This window comes from Carettochelys insculpta, chromosome 2 (genome assembly GCF_033958435.1).
Source record: "Carettochelys insculpta isolate YL-2023 chromosome 2, ASM3395843v1, whole genome shotgun sequence".
Classification (NCBI taxonomy): domain Eukaryota; kingdom Metazoa; phylum Chordata; order Testudines; family Carettochelyidae; genus Carettochelys; species Carettochelys insculpta.
The window spans coordinates 151,066,133-151,091,919 of NC_134138.1; the positions used below are offsets into that span (position 1 = coordinate 151,066,133).

The following is a 25,787-nucleotide window of genomic DNA, read 5'->3' on the forward strand; positions in this document are numbered from 1 at the left end:
CTGAAAGTGGTGGCCCGAGTGGTCACACTGGGGCACTGTGAGACACATCCAGGGGGCCAAGAACATCAAATTTCATAACACTTCATCTGCACTATATGGTAACATTGGCAGTATTCCTTGTGAAAAGTACAAGGGTCAAGCTTAGGAGCTCTTTAAGTTGACAGAATGGACCCTTTAGCATGAACTGATTCCTTAGAAATTCGACCTAAATCACTAAATTCAACCTAATCTCCTACAGGTTGAACCCCTTTTGTCCGGCACTCTCAGGATGTGACCAGTGCTGAAGGAGAGAATGTGCCAGATCAGGGGAGGTCAATATTGTCTAGCAGCATTACTAACACTTCCACTGCTTACTGGGTTCTTAGAAGACATTTAAGGGCAAATTACAGCTAAATAACAGCACAGAACACCGAGAGTCAGGACTGCTGGCTGTAAACAAATGTTGTGGGACCACAGAACACTTGACCACACCTATGATAAGTGGTCATCCAGATAACTAAAATCATGCCAGATTATGGACGTTGCCAGATGAAAGAGTTCCAGATTAGACACGTTCAACCAGTAGTATAGACCAATCCTAAAATGAAAGCTATGCTGGACAGTCAATGAAATTCTAGACAATACTCTAAAGAATATTTGATTGGTGAATAAGTTGATGACCAAGGATCAACAGCTTGCAGAGAATTGCAAAGACAGACTGAACAGAGCACTTGAGTTTTATGTCTGAAAAGGCAAAACACAAGAGGATGGATTGCTAATAATAATTATGAATTTTAATCCTATTAAGTTGCTAGGCTATTCTACATTGTAAGCAACACACATTCAACTTGACATTTATTTGACTCTATTGCTTGTGAAGGAGCTTTATTTCCTGCAAGTCAGACAGCTGTATGAATTTCCTTACCATGTGCTCTGCCCGTGTACATCAACCATAATCTCAAAATATCTACAGATGGAAAGACAGCTCAATCTCACCCATGCACAATTTAGCCTCTTTGTCAAAGTCAATCAGGGAGTTAATTCTGAGTTCTTGCTCCTAGAAACCTCAAAAATTCTTTCTCTAGAACTGCTAAGTCACCACTAGGTTTTTAATCACTATTGAGCCGAGCCAGATTCACACTTGTGAGCTAGTGTTGCACAACTCTGTGTCCTAGTCATAATCCTCTGTGCTGTTCAGTCTGCCTACACACAGCTTTATATTCTTTGTAATTCCAAAGGTCTCAAACTTTTTGACTGGTGACCCCTTTCAAATAGCAAGCCTGACTATGGCCTTCTTTATAAATTAAAAACACGTTTTTCTATATATAATACTATTACAAATGCTGGAGGTGAAGTGGGATTCCGGGGTGGAGGCTGACATCCTACAGCCCTCCCTCCCCTCTTGTAATAACCTCATGACCCCCAGTTTGAGAAATCATTTTAATTCATGTACTAACAAAAACCCAGTCTCAGATGCAGGAATCCAGACTTGCTCCTTCTTCAGCAGGGTTTGGAGCATTGCCAGATCACGTTGAGTTGCCAGTGGTATATGTGGGCAGTTTACCTTCTCTACTGCAGTTTAGGTGGCTAAGCACCACCTTTTGGCTGACTGAAAGAGCAATGCTTCAGAAGGAGCGCTTCCCCCTGCTCAGCAGACAGGGGGAGGGATATCCTAATCTAAGCACGACATTTGCTTGGAGAAGAACTCTGACAAGACAGCTCTGGGGACTTTGTGTATTATTGAAAGGATTTAAAATATCAGCTAGAAAGCAAGGGATAATGTGTATACATAACAAGTAAGAGTAGTGCAATCTAGACCTAAATAACTAGTTATGTAGTACCTTAATCAGCATATAGTCATATTCAGTGTTTCCTGTAAGCTTTGCACTTGTGTGGCCACTCGGGAGAAATTCAAATACCACCCGGTTGATTAGCACAGCACCCACAGCTAGGTTTTATTTTTACTATGGTGCACAGTCTTGTGTGCCTTGTAAAAATGTATTCTGCACATGGATGGAAAAGATTAAAGGGCACATTGGTCATACTGATTTTGGAAGGATTACTTGTAGTGATTGATACGCCACCAGTACGCACAGGTAACTGAATACAATAATTAAAGTGACTGAAACAGAGAGGGGACAACATAGTTACACTTGATAACACCCCCCAGAATTTATTTATGTAATATCTCTGCCCTTCATCCATTTTGGGATAGGAGTTCATTAAATTAGGTAAACAAACTGAAAATTAAGTTGTTTTCGAAGAATGCTGACTGAGCACAATTATTCCCCCGCCCCCACAGTGTAATGTATTTTAAACACTTTTTTTTATATTAAGGTTAATCGGAATTCTACATCAGTTATATGGGTTCCAGAAAAGTTTCAGAGTTCACTGAACTCACGGCGTTTTGAAGTGTAGGGTTTGCTCTGGTCCCTCCCTTCCTCACATCATCAGCTACATACAGGGCAGAGCGCCACAGACTCTTTGGGTGCCAGGGGTTGGCACGCAGCTGGAGACGTTGTACAGTAGCAGCCGAGCCAGCAACGGAGACGAACAAACGAGCAGCACACGAGCCGAGCCGGCTGAAGGTGTTCTTGAAATTCAAATTACTCACCTGTCAGTTGCAATCTTCGTTGCCGGGTGGGTAAGCAACAGCCCTGGCACCTGCACGTCCCCTGGCTAAATCGCTTTTCAAACGCGCCCCTGATGTCAACATGCTAAGCCGCAGCTTCAATCTTCTCACAGAGCCGCGGATCGGCTTATGGGCCGGGAGTTTTCTTCCTGCTGTCTCTCCCCAGCAGCTGCTGCCGCGCCTCCTCGCCGCCGTCCCTCCCAGCGCCGGGCGCGGGCCGGGCGGGCCCGTTCGCACCTGCCCGGGGGCAGCCAAGCCGGGAGGTGGCGGGGCTCCCTGACTGACAACCCAGCCTGGAGCGTGCAGGAGCCCGGGAGCGCAGCTAGGCCGGCCCCGCAGTTTCGGATCAGCCGAAGGAAACTCCAGCCCGGGGGATTTTCCCCTGGCCCGGGGCGGGGGCGGGGGCCGGGCAGAGAAGCGCGGCCGCCAGGCCGGGGGATTTCTCACCGCTTCGCCCTCCCCTCCCGCGGGAAATGTGAGAGCGGGACGCGCGGGGAGCTCAGGGCGGTGGCGGCGGCGCGTCCCAGCTCCTCGGGAGCTGCCGCCCTTCCCCAGAGTCCCCCGGGCGGAGCGGGAGCGCGGGACCTCGGGCCCCGATGGCTTAAACAGAACGAGAGCCCCGCGCTGCCGGGGATCGCCCCGCCCCGCCCCGCCCCGCCCGGCCCCACACGTGGCAGGGCGACGGGAAGGCCCGGGGCGCTCAGTGGGTGAGGGCTGTGCGCGGAGGCGTGGCCCTGAGCGAGGTGTGCGGGGAGGGGTAGCTGCGGCGGGGGGGTAAGTGCGGGAGTTTCAGTGGGCGGGCTGTGAGGGTGGGGTCTGAGCACACCAGGGCGCCCCCTTCCCTGTGTGAGGACCAGGGCCAGCCGCTGGGTTAGGGGCCCCCTTGGGCAGGGTGATTCCCCCTCAAGTGCCTCTCCCACGCCCGGGGTGCAGGGAGCATGGTGCTCCTGTCTGGGCAAGGGACGGGGGCTGGGGAGTCGCAGAGCCCTGGGGGGAGGCTGAAGGGAGAGGAGCAGCCGGTCCAGCCAGACGCAGAGGGGGAGAAGGAGCTTCGGGGCTTGGAGGGGGAGCAGCAGGAGCAGGTGGCGACAGAGCCGGTACAGGAGGAAGAAGACTATGAGGAATATGAGGATTTCTCCGAGCTGCCTGACACCCGCAGCATTGCCTCGGATGACTCCTTCTACCCTCCCAGTGCTGAGGAGGATGAGGCGGAGAGCTGGTCTCTGGGGGAGTCAGAGGACAGCAGCCCTGAGCCCCTGAGCCTCTTCCGAGCCTGTTGCACCAACAACGCCGTGGTGCTGAGAGCGCTGATCCGCCAGGGGCCCGAGGAGGAGGAGGTGCGGGAGACTGACCGCAACAACCGGGTAAGCCAAGCACGGGCAGGCTGCAGCCCACATCCCCCTTGTGCCCCCCCCCCCACATAGCCCCACAAACAGCCCAATCCTTGCCCCATCCCTGCCCATCCATGCAGGACCCCACCTGCCAGGTGTTCATCCTCCTTGCTTCGCCCACTCACAGTCACACATTCACATGCATCACACCCCCACAGCACCATCCTGCTCAGCTTCAACCTCATACCCAGGATCTAACCCCCTTCTCAGCTGTCTCCCTGTCTCCTGGCCAACACACTCTGCATAACTTTGTATCACCAGAGCTTTTCTTTCCCCAGGCTCTCTGCAGACCCAGGCAGATGTAACTGCATTATTCTCTCAAGCTTTTATTTGCACTCACAAGGGTTAGAGACTTACTTTTTAAAAACTAGCTGTGGTTGTGATGTAATTATGTCTCCATGATTTGGGGGCTTTCCGGTATACATACATACTCCTTTTGCCTTTATCTGATTCTGTACATCCCCTTGGGCTTCCACTGGGGAGCACTATTGCAACAATCCCACACCCACACACTGTCTTCTCAGATATGCCCTCCAAATCCCAGCGTGTACAACCAACACCCCTAAAATTCCCTTCTTTGCACTTCATAAACATACACATCAGACAGGTCTCTTCTATCCTCTCCTGTCTTCCAAACACTTCCCAGACCCCTAGCAATCTCCAAATACTTTTGAATTTGGTTCCTGCGTTCTTCACACTTTTTTTTGACTCCACTCACCCTCCATATCTCTCTAAAGCCATCCTTTGCCTCCCACACTCTTGACTGTGCCATTCAAACACACCTGGATATTTCACACACCGGAATTCATCCTCTGACTTCCCATATATCTGTGCTTCTGTCACACACTCTAGCCTTCATACCTGTCCCCACACCTGACTCACCTACATACTCTTTCCGCAGACTGTGAAAGTTACAAAGCTTGTATAACACCCAGATTTGCTCTCTGCTGTACTTGCTTGCTCACTCAGAAATATCCTGGAAGCAGAAAATGAAGGCATGAGGTTATCATCATCTTTGTAAAGTTTTAGGGCTACACATGCATTCACATTCCTAAGTGGGATAGAGTATATACCAAGAAGTACCCATATGCACAAGAATCAAGGGGAAAAAAAGCATGGCTGTTAACATACTACCTGACATAACTTTCCATCCCCCTTTCACAAGTAGGGCTCCAAATAAAAGAGGGGAGGGTTAACAATCATTTCCTTACTAAAATAAATGTATTAGCCATGAAAGTTTGAAACACTAGGTAATTTCTGGAGCTCAACTTCTCAGTTTTGTTTTGAGCTGGTTTCTTATTCAAACAGATTTGTTGAAGGAATTACTTAATTACTAATTATTTTACTTATGAGAAGTAAGCCAGCGGTCTTCCACCCTACATGTTCCCCAGGATACTTTACATTTCTTATTATTGAGCAAGTTTAATAATTTCCCCTCTTTCTTTCTTTCCAATACTATTATCGATACTAAAAATTAAGCGTTCTCTAAGCTTTGAAAATATCCAAAAAGGCTTAATGAATTCCTGTGCTAAAACCTGAGCATCTAAGCATTTTTTCTGATTTAATATAAGTATATAAAACCCCCTAGCATACCAGTCCCATGACAGGGGCTGCTAAGGTGCCAGAACTCAGTACCGGCACAAAAAAAAACAGTGCATAGATATATTGTCTGGCTTCAATATGCATACAGCAGTTTTGATTGGTCTGGCACTCAGTTTGATTTGTGGGTGGGACAGATTTCTTTCACTAAAGTAGATGACAGGACTTATAATTTATTTCCTGGGTAATATTCAATAGGCTCAGATATGCACAGTGAAACTGAGCAGTGTTATTAGAGATTCACAGCAGTGACTACAGAATTAAGATTGATAGTTCCAATTAAAAGCCCAATTTGATTTTCTCCACTCATTTTTGCCCACAAAAAGAAAATCTCCCTAAATTCTTTTCATCTTGAAATTGTCCATGCTTAGGAGTTCAGATTGTAAATTTTCAAAGAAGCTGGCATATTAAAAGGCAACTAATGTTCAGTTCTGATAAAACGAGTGGTTTTTCATTGTTTGACCTGCTTTGACCTCAGGACTTTAAAATTGTTTTTATTTATCCCAATTGAAAACTAGTACAGTTTTAGTCTTTTGGAATTCACAGGTCTCTGATCATGTAGTTTTCTCTCACTCCTGCCCCCAATGACCATGAAAATGCTCATGGAAGCCTATGGGCGCATCTACACTTGCACTCCTCTTTTGAAAGAGGCATGCAAATGAGCTAAATTGAAAATGCAAATGAGGTATACATTTGCATATTTGGCACCTCATTTGCATATTCTAGTTTTGAAAGAACTTCTTTCGAAAGAAGAAAGCCAGTGTAGATGCTGCTCTTTCGAAAGTAAACCCATCTTTGAAAGAATTCTTCTTCCCTTTATTTAATGGGAAGGAGGATTCTTTCGAAGAAGTCCTGTGGCACCTCATAGACTAACATACTTTGGAACATAAGCTTTTGTGGGCGTAGTAGTAGTAGTAGTAAGCGGCATCCTTCACTGTACGTAGACTATGGATCGTGCCCTTCGTAGTTCCATTTGGGATCATCATTTGCAGCGTCGACTGTGACTGTGAAGGCCCACACAAGAGTGACAGTCCTTGCTGCATCTGTTGCATGTGTAATGGATGTCTGGCAGGTCCTTACTGTGCTTTCTGTGGGCTCGGTTCTCCTCTGCTAGCTGTCTGATCCTCAACTCACCCTTCTGAAGGCCCTTGTATAGTTCCTGCCTCCATCTGCTGCGATCATCTGCCAACTCCTCCCAGCTGTCTGACTTGATGTCTGCTTCCCTGAGGTCTCTCTTGCAAACATCTTTGTAGCGCAGCTGGGGGCATCTGGGAGGTCTTTTGCCAGAGGCTAGCTCGCCATACAGGATATCTTTTGGGATCCTTCCATCATTCATCCTGTGGATGTGGCCAAGCCAGCGGAGCCGCCGCTGCCGGAGGAGGGTGTGCATAGTTGGGATTCCCGCTTGCTCAAGGATGGTAGTGTTGGGCACTCTGTCCTTCCACGATATTCCAATGATGCGCCTGAGGCAGCACAAGTGGAAGACGTTCAGCCTCTTTTCCTGGCGGGCGTGCAGCGTCCAAGTCTCGCTGCCGTAAAGGAGGGTGCTGAGGATGCAGGCTCTGTAGACTTGCATTTTGGTGTGAGTGTACAGCTCGTTGTTATTCCACACTCTCTCGCTGAGTCTGGACAGAGTTGTGGCTGCTTTACCGATCCTCCTATTTAGCTCAGTCTCCAAGGACAGGGTGTCAGTGATGGTGAACCTGAGGTAAACGAACTCGTGGACGACCTCTAAGGTATAGTTGTCAGTGCTGATTGATGGAGAAACAGCAATGTCCTGAGTGAGTACATTTGTCTTCTTTAGGCTGATGGAGAGCCCAAAGTCCTTGCATGCTTTGGAGAACCGATCCAGCAGCTTCTGAAGCTGGTCTTCTGTGTGTGACACGACAGCAGCGTCATCTGCGAACAGCATGTCTCTGATGAGGACTTCCTGCACCTTAGATTTAGCTTTCAGCCTTGCAAGATTAAACAGTTTCCTGTCAGATCTTGTGTGCAAAAAGATGCCCTCTGTTGAAGATCCAAAGGCGTGTTAAAGGAGGAATGCGAAGAAGATCCCGAACAGTGTTGGAGCAAGGATGCACCGTTGTTTGACAACACTCCTGATGCTGAAAGCATCCGATAACGTGCCATCGTATTGGACGGTTCCTCTCATGTCTTCGTGGAAAGACTGGATCATCCTGAGTAACCGTGGCGGACATCCTATCTTGTGGAGCAGTTTGAACAGTCCATCCCTGCTGACCAAGTCGAAGGCCTTGGTTGGGTCGATGAAGGCAATATGGAGTGGCTTCCTCTTCTCCCTGCATTTCTCCTGCAGCTGCCTCAGAGAGAAGACCATGTCGACAGTAGATCTCTCTGCACGGAATCCGCACTGTTATTCAGGATATACCCTCTCAGCAATCTTCTGGAGTCTGCCGAGGATGACGTGAGTGAACAGTTTACCAGTGATGCTTAGGAGGGAGATTCCATGGTAATTGTTGCAGTCGCTTCTGTCTCCTTTGTTCTTATACAAGGTTATGATGTTAGCGTTGTGCATGTCCTGTGGAACCTCTCCCTCTCTCCAGCACAGACACAGTAGCTCATGTAGGGGTTCCAGGAGAGTGTCCGTGGCACACTTGATTACCTCTGGTGGTATACCATCCTGGCCCGGGGCCTTTCCTACTGCAATGTTGTTGATGGCTTTCTTCAGTTCATCCACAGTTGGTTCCTGGTCCAGTTTGTCCATTACTGGTAAGAGTTCGACTGCATCGAGGGCTGAGTCGACCACAATGTTCTCGCGTGAGTACAGCTCGGAGTAGTGCTCGACCCAGCGCTCCATCTGTTTGGCTTTGTGAGTGATGACTTCACCAGATTTGGATTTCAGAGGTGCCATCTTGTTCTGGGTGGGTCCTAATGCCTTCTTGATGCTCTCGTACATTCCCCTGAGGTTACCAAAGTCAGCACTGGTCTGGATGCTGCTGCATAGCTCGAGCCAGTAGTCGTTGGCACAGTGCCTGGCCGTCTGCTATACTGTTTTTCTGCCTGTTCTGAGCACTTGCAGGGTATTCTGGCTCGGCGAACATTCGTACTCCAGGAGCGCAGCGCGCTTTTTTTCGATGGCTGGAATCATTTCATTGGAGTTAGCTTCGAACCAGTCATTTGTGTTTCTAGCTCTTCTTCCAAACACCGACAAGGCCGTGTTGTACGTTGTATCCCTCAGATGCTGCCATCTGGATGTCACATCGGCACCCCCAGGGTTGCTGCGCAGATTCTCCTCCAGGGTCGCTCTGAACTTTTCAGCTCTCTCTGAGTTGGCCGTCTTTCTGGCATCAATGCGGGGCCTTCCAGTTGGTTTAGAGCGGTGCAGCTTCTTGGGAATCACCTTGAGTTTGGAGCAAACTAACAAGTGATCTGTGTCGCAGTCAGCACTATGATAGCTGCGTGTCAGAAGGACATTTTTGAGGTTATCACATCTAGCGATGACCACGTCTAGTTGATGCCAGTGTTTTGAGCATGGGTGCCTCCATGACACTCTGTGCTGTAGCTTGGTTTGGAAAAATGTGTTTGTGATGCACAGATTGTGGTACGTGCAAAGTCTGAGAAGACGCTGACCATTTTCATTCACTTTTCCCACACCAAAGTGGCCTAAGCAGGAAGGCCACGAGTCATGATCGGCTCCAACTCTCACACTGAAGTCGCCCAGAATGTACAGTTGTTCGCGAGCAGGTATTTGCGCTTTGGCAGCACTAAGCACGTCATAAAACTTGTCTTTTACTTCCGGTGCAGTGTACAGGGTTGGAGCATAAGCGCTGATCAGGTGGACAGGACCAGTGCGAGTTTGAATTATGACCTGAAGAAGTCTTTCTGATCCACCCATGACTAATTCCACCATTTGTAGAAGGGTGTTTCTGATGGCAAAGCCAACACCATGCTCCCTGGGTTCTTCTTGGGCTTTACTCTGCCAGAAAAAGGTGTAGTCCTTTTCCTTTAGAGATCCCGAATCTGCGGCACCTAATAGACTAACATATTTTGGAGCATAAGCTTTCATGGGCAAAGACCTGCTTCTTTGCCTACGAAAGCTTATGCTCCAAAATATTTGTTAGTCTATAAGGTGCCACAGGACTTCTTGTTGTTCTCGAAGACACAAGAAATAATTCTTGCACTCTGTTCTGTGCTGATTAGATGTCAACTGGAGTGAGGGGTCCAGTTCTGGGCACTACATTTCAGGAAAGATGTGGAGAAGATGCAGAGAAGAGGGAAAAAGTGGTTAAAGGTCTAGAAAACATGATTTAAGAGGGAAGACTGAAAGAACTGGGTTTGTTTAGTTTGGAACAGAAGACAGAGAGAGGACATGATGCCATCATTCAAGTACTCGAAAGGGAGTTACAGGGAGAAGGGAGAAAAATTATTCTCCTTAACCTCTGAGAATAGGACAAGAAGCAATGGATTCACTTGAAGCATGGGAGGTTTAGGTTGGACTTCAGGAAAAACTTCTTAGCTGTCAGGGTGGTTTAACAATGGAGTAAATTGCCTGGGGAGGTAGTGGAATCTTCATCTTAGAAGATATTAAAGAGCAGGTTAGATAGCCATCTGCCAGGGATCTGAATGGTGTTTGTCCCTGCATTCATGGCAGGGGGCTTTGAGGTTCCTTTCATGCCTTTTTTTCCAACTGCCATTCATTGCTGTGCACTCCAGCATCTGTGGTGAAAAAAATGGATCCCACGCTTCTCTTGCATACCCTGTTAACTGTCATAAGGACATTGCACATGGCAGGGGAGAGCATCTTTAAATGAGTGACAGAGGAAGAAGACTTGGAAGAGCCTGACAGTGTGTATGATATAAGCAGGGGCATTCTTGTCACTGCATTTGGCAGTCAAGAAGCAGCTGTACAGGGTAAAGCAACACTCTTAGACTAGGGAAATCAGTGCTAACTGGGGGGATCTCATTGTCGTGCTGCTGTGGGATGAAGGTCAGTTGGTATAGAACTTTAGAATGTGTAAAGCAACCTTCCTGGAGCTGTGTGAGCTGGCTCCTGACCTGTGGTACAAGGACAGCCAAATGAGACTTGCCCTCTCAGTCTAGGAGCTTGTGGCAATTGCTGTGTGGAAGCTGGCAACTCCTAATTGCTACTGGTCAGTTGCAAGTTATTTTGGGGTGGGGAAGTCTACCATTGGTGCTGTACTGCTTCAAGTGTGACTTTGGGAAATGCTGGATTTGCGGACATGAGATTTCCTAACCAGGGTTGAGGGGGCAGTAGATGGTGCACACATTCTGATTTTAGCACCAGCCCATTTACCACCAAGTACAGCAACAGGAAGGGATACTTTTCGACGGTGCTGCGGGTGCTCGTGAATTGCTGTGGATGTTTTTCTGTCATCAGTGCAGGGTGGTCTGGAAAGGTGCATGACACATGCATCTTCAGGGACCCTGGCTGGTACAGAAAGCAGCCAGCAGGGACTTTCTTTCCAGTCCACAAGACTACACAGATGTGGAAATGCCCATTCAGATTCTGGAAAACTCAGTTTACACCTGACATACCTGGCTCATGAAACCATACATGGGGTGCCTGGACAGCAGTAAGGACCATTTTAACAACAGCATGAGCAGATGCTGTATGGGGGTTGAGTGTGCTGTTGGGAGAGTGAAGACAAGATGGAAATGTGTCTGTGGCAGGCTACACCTCACTGTGGACAATATTCCTCTGGTTACGGTAGTGTGTTGCATTTTGCACGATTTGGGTGACTCTACGTTGAAACTGTTTGCTCAAGGTGGAGCACTGAGGCACAACACTTGGCTGCAGAGTTTGAGCAACCAGACATTAGAGCTACAGAGGAGCTCAGAGGGATGTTGTTAATGCCAGGGAGGCTTTGAGGGTGACTTTGAAGATGAGGGGCACTGAAATAAATATTTGTTACATTTGCATCCAGGCTGCACCCCTTCATCTAATGTAACACATAGCCAGGAACATGCATTTTAAAGCCTGTATCTGGGTTGGCAGTGATTGGTCTGTGAAATTGTTGAACAGTAAATACAAGCTTTGTACCCTAATAAAAGTGTGCCTTTATTTATATGAAACCAGTGCACTGAAACATAATAATGCACCCTATGACAGCTGGTAAGGGAGGTGCTAGCAAAGGGTTACAACTTGCCAATGTGTGTTGGTCCAGGTGTCATAACTGAAGTAGGGAGATTGAAGACAAGATGGAAATGTGTCTGTGGCAGGCTACACCTCACTGTGGTGACGGAGGGAGAGAGGATGGAATGCATGGAAAAGTGAGAACTCCTGAAGAATGAAAAAGAATGGGGGCGTGGGATTGGCTGGAAATGGAATTTGGAATCTGCTGCAAGGGAGGTGAACCCATGTTTGCTCACTGTACTGTTTGACTAGACATTTGAGGATCTTGATCTGTTCCTCTGTCACACTGATCATGCATTCTGTAGCCTGCTTGGTGAGGGCCTGATTTCCTTCTGGCTCCACAGCTCCTTTTCCAAGTCTTGTTCCCAACATCTGCACTCACTTGCGGATTAATTTAGCACTTTGCAAACCAAATCCTCCCTGTTTCTTTTAGGACACTTCCTTATCTGTTGTACCCTATCTGATATGGTCTGTGGCAGGGCCATCAAGGTCTCTGCTGTTCAGCACAATGCATAGAAAGAAACAACCCCCTTTTCCAACATTTCTGCTCAATTTCCTGCAGACCCTTGCAAGAAACACGTCTCGGCAAGCACTGTAATCCTGGTGAGGGAGGGAGGGGTGGTAGCTGTTGGGTGTGTATATGTACAAAGGGAATTCTAGATGGGGCTAGAAAATTCCCTTTGCAAGAATATAGTTCTAATTATATTACAATTCTCCACAGGTGGGTATTACCTTAGCGGTCATCTCCGTACTCAGGGTAAGCAAGGAAACCAGGGCATAACTTCTTCAAGCTTGTGGCTTTTGCCTTGCTGCATATACAGCCCACCTGTGTTCTGCTTTGGTTCCTGCACAAGTGATTGCTGAATGGTGCAGGCTAGTGTCCTGCAAAGGGGGAAGGGACAAAGGGAGCTGCATTGCCATGGAATCTGAGGCCGAAAAATTTACAAGTACCTCTCTAAAAATGTCATTAGTTTCTCTCTCTGCAGGATTCCATTGTGATCATGGTGAGCAGCAACCTTCTGCTTGGCCATGTGGATTAGCTACACAGGGATATGTGCAGGTCACAGAAACATAGCCTGCCTCCCACTTTTCTGTGCCCTCATCCCCGCACTCCGTAAGCCACAGCCACTAACCCTGCATCTCATCCCCTAGTTCCCAGAAAGCAGTTGCTGAGACTGGCACTGTCCCTCAGCAGTGCAGTGGGGAAAAGTTCCTGGGTGCCAGACAAACTTGGTGACCTTGGGAGGAGACCCTGGTCCTAGTCTGCCTAGGTTTGCTTCACAGGCCTTAATGATAAGCTCGTCTCAGTTCTTCGTTTCCTACTGTCCTGCTCATGCACTTTCCATGCAGATTTTGAGAAATGTGTGTCTTAGTTCCTACAGGCCCCCTCTCAGATGGGACAGAGGAAGCTTCACTCCCCATGCACTGATCAGATCCAGCATCTCTGCAGCTGTCCAACCGATGGAGCATTTGGTACAATGGCCAGATGTAGGCACCTGGGAAAACACCATGAGACCACTGCATGCTGAGCTAACCCACCATGATTTGTAAGGTCAGGCCTGTGTGGTATACCTCTGGCATTGAATCAAATGCCTCAATAACTGGGTGGATGAAACCAGACAGTCCCTGTCCTCTGCAATGAACTCACCCAGAAGAGCTAGCCAGCAAGGAATGGATTTAAATTTTGTGTGGCTTGGAAGGGGGCAGGGTGCATAGTTGGTCATGTGCCTGCAGGGCAGCAAAGTTCAAACTGCTGACCAGAGCAATTGATTAGGATTTGTGAGCCATTTCCCAGAGGCCAAAATCAGCAATAAAATGCCTTGAGGCTCTGGTGTCTGACCTGTTCTGAAGCAGTAGCCACTATATGGGCTACTGCTAAAGTGACCTAGGCACATTATTCTGAAAATATATTTATTGTTCAAGCTGACTAACCACACTCAACTGTCCAAATAGCTACATGTGACTAGTGGCTAGAGTGATAGACACCATGGTCTAGAGGTGTCTACAGTCCATGTTTGTCAACAACACAAGGGCCATGTCTACACGTGCCCCAAACTTCGAAATGGCCACGCAAATGGCCATTTCGAAGTTTACTAATGAAGCGCTGAAATGCATATTCAGTGCTTCATTAGCATGCGGGCGGCCGCAGCACTTCAAAATTGACGCGCCTCACTGCCGCGCATCTCGTCCAGATGGGGCTCCTTTTCGAAAGGACCCCGCCTACTTCGAAGTCCTCTTATTCCCATCAGCTCATGGGATATCAAGCCGATATTAAACATAATTTCCTTTTACAGTTGAACCTGTTCTCAAAATTTAGTGATGCATATATGTCTACTTCCTCTTCAGCTCATGGGAATAAGGGGACTTCGAAGTAGGCGGGGTCCTTTTGAAAAGGAGCCCCGTCTGGACGAGACGTGCAGTGGCGAGGTGTGTCAATTTTGAAGTGCCACGGCCGCCCGCATGCTAACGAAGCGCTGAATATGCATTTCAGCGCTTCATTAGTAAACTTCAAAATGGCCATTTGCGTGGCCATTTTGAAGTTTGGGGCACGTGTAGACGTAGCCAAGAAGGGGAAAAGGCAAAAGTCTCTTGTGGAGCTGGAAGTATTTTGTGATTTTTTTTCCCCCAACAAAAGTCACATTGCAGTGTGAACACTCATGCAGTTTTGTTGACAAAAGGCACTTTTCCTTGACAAAACTTGGCTGTGTAGACAAAGCCTAAGGCTCACATTAAAAACAGTACATGTTGCTTTGTGGTTGTTCCACCAGTAAGCTTGAAGCCCTGTTCTCCAATCCAAAGGTATTCAAAGTAGTCAATTCTTGTATATGGCCTGCAAGGGGCACAAGAGATGAGAACACCTGCAACATTACATGCAGATACAAAGAGGAGCACGGTTGGTGAGCACGCAGCCTTACACTTCTCTGTAGCCTGTTTAATCCGTGGACTTCATGCTGTCTAGCTATCTTCCTCAGGCAGCCTCTTCTCAACTTCCTTTGGTGAGCCAGACTCAGCTGCTTCCAGTCTGATCGCTATCAGATGCAGCTCAGACATGGGTCCACTCCCTTTCCTGTGCCTGTTGCAGTTGAGACAACAGTTTTGCAGTCATTGTCTGCATAAATTCCCCAAATATTCACCCACCTCACCAGTCCGCTACCCTCTTTATGCTGAGTACAAACAGCACTCTGTGTTACTTATCTTTTCCTCTCTCTGATGAGCCTGAGACATAAACATTTAAAAATCTACTGTGACCACGTGTCGTATGCCAATGGTAGTAGAAGAACCCAGACAACTGAGCCTTACATACCAAACTTCTAATCTTAGGCCTTCCATATAGGGAATAAAGAGGAGCCTACAAAAATTTGAAAAATATTATGTAGAGCGTTCTCCTGGCTTCATTAAAGTCTATGGTAAAACTCTTAAATGACTTCAGTGGGACAAGGATTTTATCCAGAATGTGCTGTATAGGTGGCAATTTATATCACGTAGCTAATACAGGCTAGGTCTATGTTGGCCACAGAAGATTGAACGGTTAGGTTCGGTCTTCCGGGGTGCCATTTCATGCATGCGCAAAATGGCACGTTCTGGGGTCAGTGGCGACCCTGGAACTGCTTGCGAACCACAAGGATTAAGGAACGTCGGCAGGAGGAGTGCTCCTGTCGACGTTCTGCAGTGAGGACTGGGACCAACGTTGACAGCTGCAAAATGGATTTTTAGGTGCGCAATTAGCATACCTAAAATTGCATAGTAGCCATCGACATTCCTGGTAAGTGTAGATGTAGCCAGAAGCTATGGAGAAGATTGGGTGCTGTTGATCCTTAAATTCTAAATTTCCAGATTTCTGGGCTTCCAAGTATTTAAAAACATCAAAACTTTAATATTGTAATGAGGTTTTAGTAGAAATCTTTGTTATACCATTGTAACCGTAGCTGCGTATTTCTTGTTCAGTTAAAGTATGTAACTGAACTGTTAAACATTTGATTTGGTCGGTGCAGAGCAACTTTCTTTTAAAAGAAGCACGGCCCAGTTTCTAATACATACAGCAATTATCATCCTAAAAATACTTATAACTATGGCAAAATATATGGAAATATCAAGCCGATATTAAACATAATTTCCTTTTACAGTTGAACCTGTTCTCAAACCTTAGTGATGCATATATGTCTACTTCCTCTTCAGTTCTTCACTTTCTTTACTCCACAGATCTTCCTGGCAATTCTGCTGAATGCAGAAACCACCATACACAACACAATTGAGGCATTATTTATTATTTTCACAGGTACAACAATTTTGGAGATACCATATTTCTGATCATATTTTCCCCTAATTTTGTTAGAATCTGTGAAGACAAAATATTTTCCATGTCCCTGGCTGTTAGTTCTTGTTTTCTTCCCCTCCAAGTTCTCACATGTATCAACAGAATATTTTGCTTTTCTCCATCCAAGTAAGTATGTGTGAGTACAGTTAGAATGTGTCACAGTAACTCTTCATAGACTGCACCACAGTCCAGCATTGTTCTATCCTGACTTAGCTTTTTCAGGGGTGAATGGCTTAAGGTTGTGGGACAGATCGTATTTTGGTGGCCTTTGTCTGTCTTTCCAGAGGCAGAATTCTGAAGGCTTTTGTTGTTCACCGTTATCTCAGCTCCTATTGAGTTACTGTCTGGGTAACTGCTTGCTGCTAATTATCTGCCAATGAACACATACTTAGTGGGGGGACACGTGCACACACACCCACCAAAAACCTATTGCTATCTATTAGGCAGCAAACAAACAGAAGTTTGGATTATAGTTTTGCTTTTAAAAAAACATTTTGACTCGAGCCCAAATCAAATTATTTTGATTGACAAAACAGTTGAGAAAACTAATGACACATTGTTTCACTTTTGAGGATTTTAAAACCTTTTTAAAAATCAAGATTGAGGTTATTTATTAAATTCAGCACAAAATGGCAAAACATGTTGGTTGACAGGAATGTGTATATTTTATTCAAACAAAAGTTTTATCCAAAAAAATTACACACTCCTCTAGTTAGGATCACATGTGAATTGGTCTTAACCATTGACATAAGTACGGTGGAGTTACGGGAGAGGGACATTTTAGAGGATAAATTCTGTTGGAGAGCTCTACAGTCCCATAAATATCAAGTGGAAATGTTTATGTGCCTGCAGTGGAGAGCTAGTTGGGACTGCACAAAGGATTTTCAGACCTTCGTTGCCCAAATAGTTTCACTGTTGGGCCAGTAGGTAGTTCCATACCTGAGGCTACAGTCGAGCAGGAAGAGGTGGGGTGGGGTGAAGTGGGGGCAGGAAGTGGTGGCGTGGAGGTTTGGGAGAAGGTGTAGAGTAGAGGATGGGGGTGGAGCAGGGTCAGGAAGAGGCAGGGTGGAGGTTTGGGGAAAGGAGTGGATTGGGGGCAGGGTCGGGGGGATGAGCACTGGTGAGAAAGGAGGCCGATGCCTGTGACCCTGAGGCATCCAGTTACCCATAACTAATGCTACACTTCTCATAAACTTACCTTGCCAGTTGGCAAATTTGATTCTCAAAATAAGTTGTGCTCTTTTCCTAGTTTACACTACTTTCTGGATCTGGGCAAAATACCTCACACGCTGCTCTTAGGCCTAACCGGTAGTACAGTGTCAAGTCAACATTAGGCAGCTTATGTTGACTTGATTAGGTCTGTGTGCACACTATATCCTTGCCCTCTGCAATGTAAATACTCTACTACTCCACCCTAATACTTTTACCTCCATAAGAGGCTTATGTCATTGTAGTCAGGATGATGCCGTATCTATGTAGACGTGGTGTTGGTTTAGGGTTGCCCAACTTTTGACTGGAAAGCATGGCCAAAAAGGGACTTGGTCAGCTACAGTCAGCACTGCTAGCAATCTAGCCAGCAGTTCAGTGGGGTCCCAAGGCCCAGGCAGACTCCCTTCCTGCCCTGGTTCCGTGTGCCTCCTGGAAGTGGCAGCTAGGTCCCTGTGATCCCTGTGATCTGGGGTGGCCAGGGAGGCTTTGTGTGGTGTCCTTGTGCCCACAGGCACCACCCCTGTAGCTCCCATTGGCTGGGATTCGCCTAGTGGGAGCAGAGGAGGTGGTACCTGCGGGCACAAGGGTAGCAAGTAGCACTTTCCTGGCTGCCCACCTTGCTCCTAGGGCCATGGGGTCTTGGCATCTGCTTCCTGAGGGCCTCAGTAAAAACATGCTCCCAGCTGGGGCTCTCATCCCCATCTCATGCCCTAACCCCCTGCCTGAGCCCAGTGAAAGTGAGTGAGGGTGGGAAAGAGTGAGCAATGGAGGGAGGGGGAATGAAGCAGGAAGTGGTGGGCCTCAAGCAGTGGGGCAGGGTGTTTGGTTTTGTATAATTAGGAAGTTGGGAAACCTACATTACTTACATCAATGTCATTCTAGCTGCACTGCTGCCTTGTCTTCACTCCAAGCCAACCTGGCACCCTGCTTCCCACTGGGAATGGGGCAACCAAACTGGACTTCTCGGCACCCTCCTGCTCGCTGCTGGGAGCGAGGAAACCAGCCAGACAGTGGGAGTAGATCTCCCTCGGGGAGTATGTATGACCCCTCACAAGGTCTTGGCTCCCTGTTCCACACTGAAGCCAGACATGTTTCTGACTGAGAGCTGGTGGGGTGGGGCGGGGCACATTCCCGGTAGGGCAGGGATAGTTGAGAATCTTGGTGCGGCTACCCTGTTCACAGTGGGGAGCTTATGAACCAAGGGGTGAGGGTTCCAATAAGAACTGGAGAGCTGGGCTACTGTCAGGGAGGTGCGTATGGAGCTCAGAGCCATGGGTCTCACTCATCCACACACCCCACCAACAGAAGAAGGGCAGCGTGGACAGAACCGCTGCAGTAATTACTGTTCTGGCTGTAAGATGACCCTAGTGTAAGTCAACTTAAGTTCACCCTGTACATGTGCCCTCAATATCAAAGACATCCTAAGTCTCTCATTCTATCATAAACGGTTCCCATGATTAACCAAATACCAATCACAAAAAACATAACAGTAAAGAGAATTTTGAACAGTGTCCATATTTATCTCCAGCAATACCTTTTTGCAATATAAATTTGTTATGAAATTATAGTAAAGAACAGAATTATTAGATGCATACATGAGCACAGTTTGTTGAAAAAGAGTCAACATGGTTTATGGAAAGAGAAATTGTGCCTCACCAATCTACTAGAACTTTTAGGGTCAAGAATCATGTGTATTTAGGTTGCTTTTATTTTCAGAAACCCCTTGACAAGGTCCTTCACCAAAGGTTCTTGAGCAAAGTAAGCTGCCCTAGGGTAACAGTGAAAGTCCTCTCATGGATCAGTAACTAGTTTAAAGACAGGAAACAAAGGATAGGAATAAATGGTTAGTTTTCAGAATAAAGAGGTAAATAGTGGTGAACGCCATGGGTTTGTACTGGGACCAAAACTGTTCAACATATTTAATAGTGGTACGGAAAAACGGAATATATAGGCAGGTACCAAATTTGAAATTTGCAGATGATTTAGTGTGACTCAAGATAGTTAACTCCAAAGCAGACTGTAAAGATTTAGAAAGGGATCTCACAAAACTCGGTGACTGGGCAACAAAATGTCAGATGAAATTTAATGTTGGTAAGTACAAAGTATTGCACATTGTGAAACATAAGCCCAATGGGACATGTAAATTGACAAGGTCTAAAGTAGCTGTTACCACTCAAGAAAGAGATCTCAGAGACATTGTGAATAGTTCTTGGAAAAGATTCACTTAATGTGCAGTGGCAGTCAAGAGAGCAAATAGAATGTTGGGGATCATTAAAAAAGGAATAAATAAACCATATTGCCTCTGTTTAAATCCATGGTATACCCATATCTTGAATACTGCATACAAGTGTGGTCACTTTACCTCAAAAATGATATATTGGAATCAGAAAAGGGCAATAAAATGGTTAGGAGTATAGAACAACTTCCGTATGAGGGGAGATGAATAAAACCATGACTTTTTGGCTTAGAAAAGAGACGACTAAGAGGGGGTGTCATAGAGGTCTACAAAATCATGACTGGTGTGGCAAAAGTAAATAAGGAAGTCTTATTTACACCTCATAATACAAGATCCCAGAGTCACCAAATTCAATTAAGAGGCAGCAGATTTAAAACAAATGAAAGGAAGTATTTCTTCATATAATGCACAGTGAACCTGTGGAACTCCTTGCCAGATTATGTTGTCAAGACCAAGACTATAACAGGGTTCAAATAAGAACTGGATAAATTCATAAGATCCATCAATGAATATTAGACAGAGTGGTGTCCCTAGATGTTTTGTGCCAGAAGATAGGAATTGGCAACAGGGGTGGATCATTTAGGCTATGTCTGCATCTATATGGAAAGAGGCATGCAAATGAAGGAAATTGAAAATGCAAATGAGGCATTGATTTACATATCTGGCACCTCAATTGCATGTTCTTTTGAAAGAAGAAAAGCAGTGTAGATGCGTCTCTTTCAAGTGTAAACCCCATCTTCAAAAGAACCCTTCTTCCTTAAAAAAATAAATAAATAAAATAAAAAATAGGAAGGGTTCTTTAAAGATGGGGATTACTTTCGAAAGAGCCACATCGCCACTGCTTTTCTTCATTCGAAAGAAGTGATGAATACGCAAATGAGGTGTCAGATTTGTACATCTGTGCCTTATTTGCATTTTTTATTTCCTTCATTTGCATGCCTCTTTTGAAAGAGGAATGCTAGTGTAGATGTAGCCTTAAAGATTTTCTGTACATTCCCTTTGAGGCAACTGGTACTGGCCACTGCCGGCAGACAGGATACTGAGTTAGATGGACTTTTGTTCTTACTCAGTATGGTCCTTGTTATGTTCTGAAAGTTACACCAGGACCTTGAATATAACTTGCTTACCATCTATATTTTTGCACTCCAGCTCTGGGTCATCAACCAGATTTGAACCTATAATCTTCATATTGACAATGCAGACCCCTTCTGAGTGTCTTACAAGGTGGAGCCACTGAAGGGAAGACTGCTTATTTTATTCTACATGTACCAGTTCATCCATGATGATGCAACATACATATTGCCTGCAGATTACTCTAACATTATGTGACAGCCTTAGAATGCTGAGTATCAGGCTGTTTGGTTTCTGTTCCTGGCTGTAGGAGCAAATTTTGGTCTAGGAGGTACAGATGGCATAGCCAAATACAGTGTCATCTCTGTTTTGGTTTCCTATGGGGACTAAACCTAGGCCTTGTTGAAGTAAAAACATGAGTTTCTATTGCCTTTAATTTGAAGGACCCTGTTGTCTGCTGGCCAGGAGTCTTCCTGCCACAAGCAACACAAAAATAGACCCCTTTCAGCCCATGTGGGTTCTGCAGTCCTTCATAGAGCCTCATGATATATGAGGGACAGCGGTTCTACAAGCATCCTCTGAACTCCAGGTTCTCCCTTGTGGTGCCCAGACATATCCACTGGACAGTCGCAGAATTACCAGACCTGCTGATTCCAAATGAACAATACATCACAGTTGTATTATACCTTAGATTACAACTTTGATTCATACACAGCACTTAAACTTAGATTTGATTATAGAGAAAGCACGTATATTTAAAAAAGCCTAGAGATTCAGATGATAGCAAACAGGATTAGTGGAAACAAATGGTTACATATAAAACATAATCATGGCATGCATGCCTAAACTGCTAACAAAATGTTCTCTTGACTAATAAGATACTGATTACCCTAAAATCCTCCCAGCATTTTTCACGCAGGATGTTTGACACCCTACTTTCATGAAATCCATCTCGTTGGCAGCTTGTCTCTCCTTGATGAAGGATAACTCGAGGTTCTTCTGTGCCCCAGATGTAGTTCCCCAAGTTCATTGCCTTTACTCCTGAACAGGATAACTTCTGTTGTAGTCCCCCTGCTATTGATTAGCATTTCACTCCCATTTTGAATGACAAAGACACCTAGGTTTTTTTCTTGAGTGGTTACAATTAATTTAGAACCAAATGTTTGAGTAGTTCAGGCTGTTCATTCCAATGCAGCCTATTACCTTGTATTTTTCAACACTGAATTTTGTCTGTCACAGAGTCAGGCGTCACCTCTGGGAGGCAACGCAGTCCTTAGATTGCAGCAAGAATTTGGAACGAGTTAGTTGTGCAAAGCTTGCAATATGGCATTAGCTTGTTTCTATACCATATAGTGGGGATACAGTGTGATAAATAAGCTTTGCTGTGGAGACTTGACTTATTTTGGAGTGTGGAAAGGATGAGGGGGGAAGATTAAGGGCAGGCCTACAATTAGGGTGAAGGTTTACTTAAGATACACAACTCTAACTACACGAATAATGTAACTGCAGTCAGCATACCTTAAGCCAAATTTCTGTGGCATCTCCACGGTGGGAGGTTGATTGGAGAGTATTTTCCCTTACTCCTCATGACCACATGGAGTACTGGGGTTGACAGGAGAGCAACAAGTGGTTGATTTAGCACATCCCTGCTAGACCCACTAAATCAACCCCTGGGAGATCAATCTCTGGAGTGTTGTTCTCTGGTTAAGTGTTGACATGCTCCAGGGTAAAGAAAAGAAAGGTGTGTGGGCATGGGCAGCAGGTGAACTGCTGGCCCCACCACTTTCATCTGAGCTCCCCCCATCCTTGCATAACAGAAGTTAAAAGAAGGTTGATTGTCATGATTGTCAGAGAAATTTGTTGTCAATGATTCTAAGGGCAGTGCTATAAAGAAAGATCTTTGTAATGTACTTTTATTGTAGTTGTGAAAGATAACTTCATCATGCCTTATTGTGTTTTCCAGGAGGCTATTTGAGGTTAGCTTTGCAATGCTGTTTTCAAGCTGTAATTCTACTAATGAATTAAGGCAACAGCTGTGCTCCTTACCCCCTCCTTCATCCCATTACGAAATTTAAGTTTATATTCTTGGCACAGGACTCTAGTGGAATTATTGTCCCAAGAAACTGAGCCCATGTTATCTCTCACTTAAAAGCTCTTCCTCTTGGTATTTCATTGAGATAGAACATTGTGGTTAAAAATATATTTTGCAGTGCATTTAAAATGGTGGAAAATTACACGTCCTATACGGTTCAAGAGGTTTCCTGATCCTGCTTTCAGGCTCTGGGGAAGCAAGCAATATTTATCTTTGACATCAGCAGTCTGCAAAGAGGTAGCCTGGATCAAGCTGGATTGAATTAAGCTCTGCCTTAGGTAGCAGCCTGCTTTCTCTCTCCCTGTAATTGGTTGGTATGTGTTGGATTTCTGGAGTCTAAGAAAGAAAGTAATTTTATACTGCAATCTTAGAGGAGAAGAATAAATGTTTTTTTCTAACTCTGAGTATATATGTGATGAACATAACACTTTTGATTTTATTTATTGTTTGATGTTTTAAAAGGCACAGTTCATAGTAATTGATGTAGAAACTTGACATATCTATGAACACCATGTAACTGCTATGAAAATTAAGGCAGAAGTTCTTTCTAACATTGGAGTCAGATGACAGAGCAGGATTGGAGGAAAATGCTGAGATAGTGAAACTTGAGAAAAATGTGAAAAGCATGTAATTTCCTTTCTAAAGTCCTACTCCATTCCTGCTAGCAGAGATAGAAAAGGAGGATGACTTTGCTAGCCTTATGTCCTTTCACAGAGTGAAGCAAACTATGGCCAAGAGGCTACATCCGGCCTATCAGACACTCCAGTCCTGCCTGGTTAGGGCAACTATGGCAGGGAGAGCTAGCCCAACTCCTGGGCAGCCTGGTGAGTAGTGGCAGCTTGGCCCGTGGCACCTCCCCTGGTGTTGCAGACCAGAGAGGTTTGGCTAGAGGGTGGAGTGTCTCAAGGGATGGAGAGCAGGGCGGGGGCAGGCATTGGATGGGGGCCAGAGGTAGCAGGAAGTGGGGAGGAGGAGAGAGATAGGGGACAGGGACCAATCCATCCCTAGCTGTTTGGGGAGGCACATCTTTCACCAGCCTTCCTGACTCAGCCCTCCATACAATTTTTCTGACAGATGTGGTCCTCAAGCGCTAAGGTTTGTGCACCCATGCCCTAGCACTAGGATTCCAATTTGCCGTGCAGCAGAACTAGACTTTGCACTCCAGGCTGGCCTCAGTGGATGTGAGAATGTGAGAGGCAACCTAGGAGGGGAAGAAAATAGAATTGTTTGTGCCATTCAGTGGTGTCTCTTTCAGGAAATAAGCTCTTTTTAATGAGCAGTTTCAACCCCATCTGTTATCCCCCTTAACACTATTCTGAATTTGAACACAGTGGCACCTCACAGACAACTTCCCACAACCAGGTCAGGGCAAAGTGACCTTAAAGCTGTCACCTAAAGAGGCAGGTGAAGATAAGCCCAGTCTGAGGGAATCCTGAGATAGCATAAAGTTGGCTTAGCTCAGTATTTGAGTGTTTGTGGGCTGCCTAGGAACAGGAAGGAAATGCCACAGGCCCTGAAGAAGGCAGTGCTGGAAAGTGATATGTTTCACTCATCCCCAGATAGCAACACAGTCTTTAAGGGTCTGTTCTAGCTGGCATAACTTTGGCCCTTGGTCAGGCCCAGGATGGGCAGAAATATGAAGGTGTTTGTCCCTCCTCTGTCACTCTTTTTGTGCATTGTGCCAGTGCAGATGGATATTGAGCCCTGTCAGTTGGAACAGAGGGACAAAGAGAGACTTGTCCACCACTTCATTTCAGAACACATTCTTGTAGGAAGTTAGAAAACCCTTTTGGAGATGGATCCCGCAGGAGAGTGATCCCAGTACATGTGGCATCAGTCTTCTGTGATCTCCCATTTCATTTCTGTGCTTGTAGTCTGTGGTCTCTTCACTGCCAAAGGAGACTTTCAGAAGCACAAAGTTTAAAAGGAACAACGTTGAACTCAGTTCTGCTGCATTTTCAGAAGCAGAAAGGAGAGAAGCATCTTCTTATTCCAGGCCCATTCCAAATCAAGGCATCCTTCTTTTCTCTGGTCTCACTATGCAACTGTGCTCCAACTTTGCCCCCTCACATCCCTATGTATGAACCACACTTTCCCCTCCTTGTCCTTTGCTTCCCAGGTTTCCTGGCTTCAGGGTCATTATTCACTGGGGCACACCTCCTTACTCTCGTCTTTGCTGACTGCCATCACTTCCTATGAGTTCGTGAAGAGCCTGCCTGGTTCCTTCCAGCTGCAGGCTCTGTCCTTGAGCATGTAATTGCTCTGAGCTTGAGGGTACAGTTTCTTTATACGCAGCTAACTGTCCCCATCCCTGCTATTTCCCACCTTTTAGTTGTCAGAGTCAGGAAGCAACAGTAATGATAGGTAGGAGAAAGTACGTGTTCTCTGCAGCAGAGGGACACGACCTTTGTGACTCATTCTGTTCAAGTATCTTGAGCTAGCCTTCCAGGGCCAGACATCCACCTTCCTCCAATGGATTTCCATAAGTCTAGATGATCACAAGGACCATGTTGCCTTTTTGTAGACTATTCCAGTGCGCGGAGTGGGATCCATCACCACGAAAGGGACCTGACCTCTGATCTCCTACATTTTCAGCTATGCCACATATTTGTAGCCTTGTGTTTGCAGCTTCTCCTATGGACTCAACAAAGATGGTATATCTGTGCAATGACCCTTGTAGGCATGCCAATTGTATGTTCATATCCAAGTGATTCATAGATCGAGAGCTTACTTATCAGTGAGCACACAAAAAAAGGTTCTGGAAGGTTTGAACAAACCTTCCCATTCTGTTCAAGATGGGAAATAGCTGTGGAGGTGGTGGAATCTGTCAAACAAGTGCAACTATGTAAGTGTGCCCATTTGTGCTATAAAGGTGTGAACCGCAAGATTTGGAGTTAACGTGCTGCTTTGGGTTAATGCTTTATCTTGACTCATGCATCTGACAAAGGGGGTCTTTTCCCACAAAATTTATGCTGCAAAATATCTGTTCATCTATCAGGTGCCACAGGACTTGTTGTTTTTGAAGATAAAGATTAACATGGATACCTCTCTGATACTTGCTTTACCTTAGTTGTATTTTGACTTGAAGGAGTCACCTAACATGATGATTTAAATGCATTAGGATACCTTTTCTGTTTTTAAATTGTTATTT

The 25,787-nt window shown here is 45.8% G+C and overlaps 1 protein-coding gene across 1 annotated transcript in view; it reads left to right on the top strand.

Moving 5' to 3' along the window:
- Positions 1-3,549: 3,549 nt before the first annotated feature.
- The window catches only part of ANKRD33B (ankyrin repeat domain 33B), a 92,786-nt gene continuing 70,548 nt past the window's right edge, over positions 3,550-25,787 (top strand). Inside the window, exon 1 of the mRNA XM_074985961.1 lies at positions 3,550-3,975. Coding sequence (XP_074842062.1) covers positions 3,550-3,975 — 426 coding nt within the window. The remainder of the gene's footprint in view (positions 3,976-25,787) is intronic.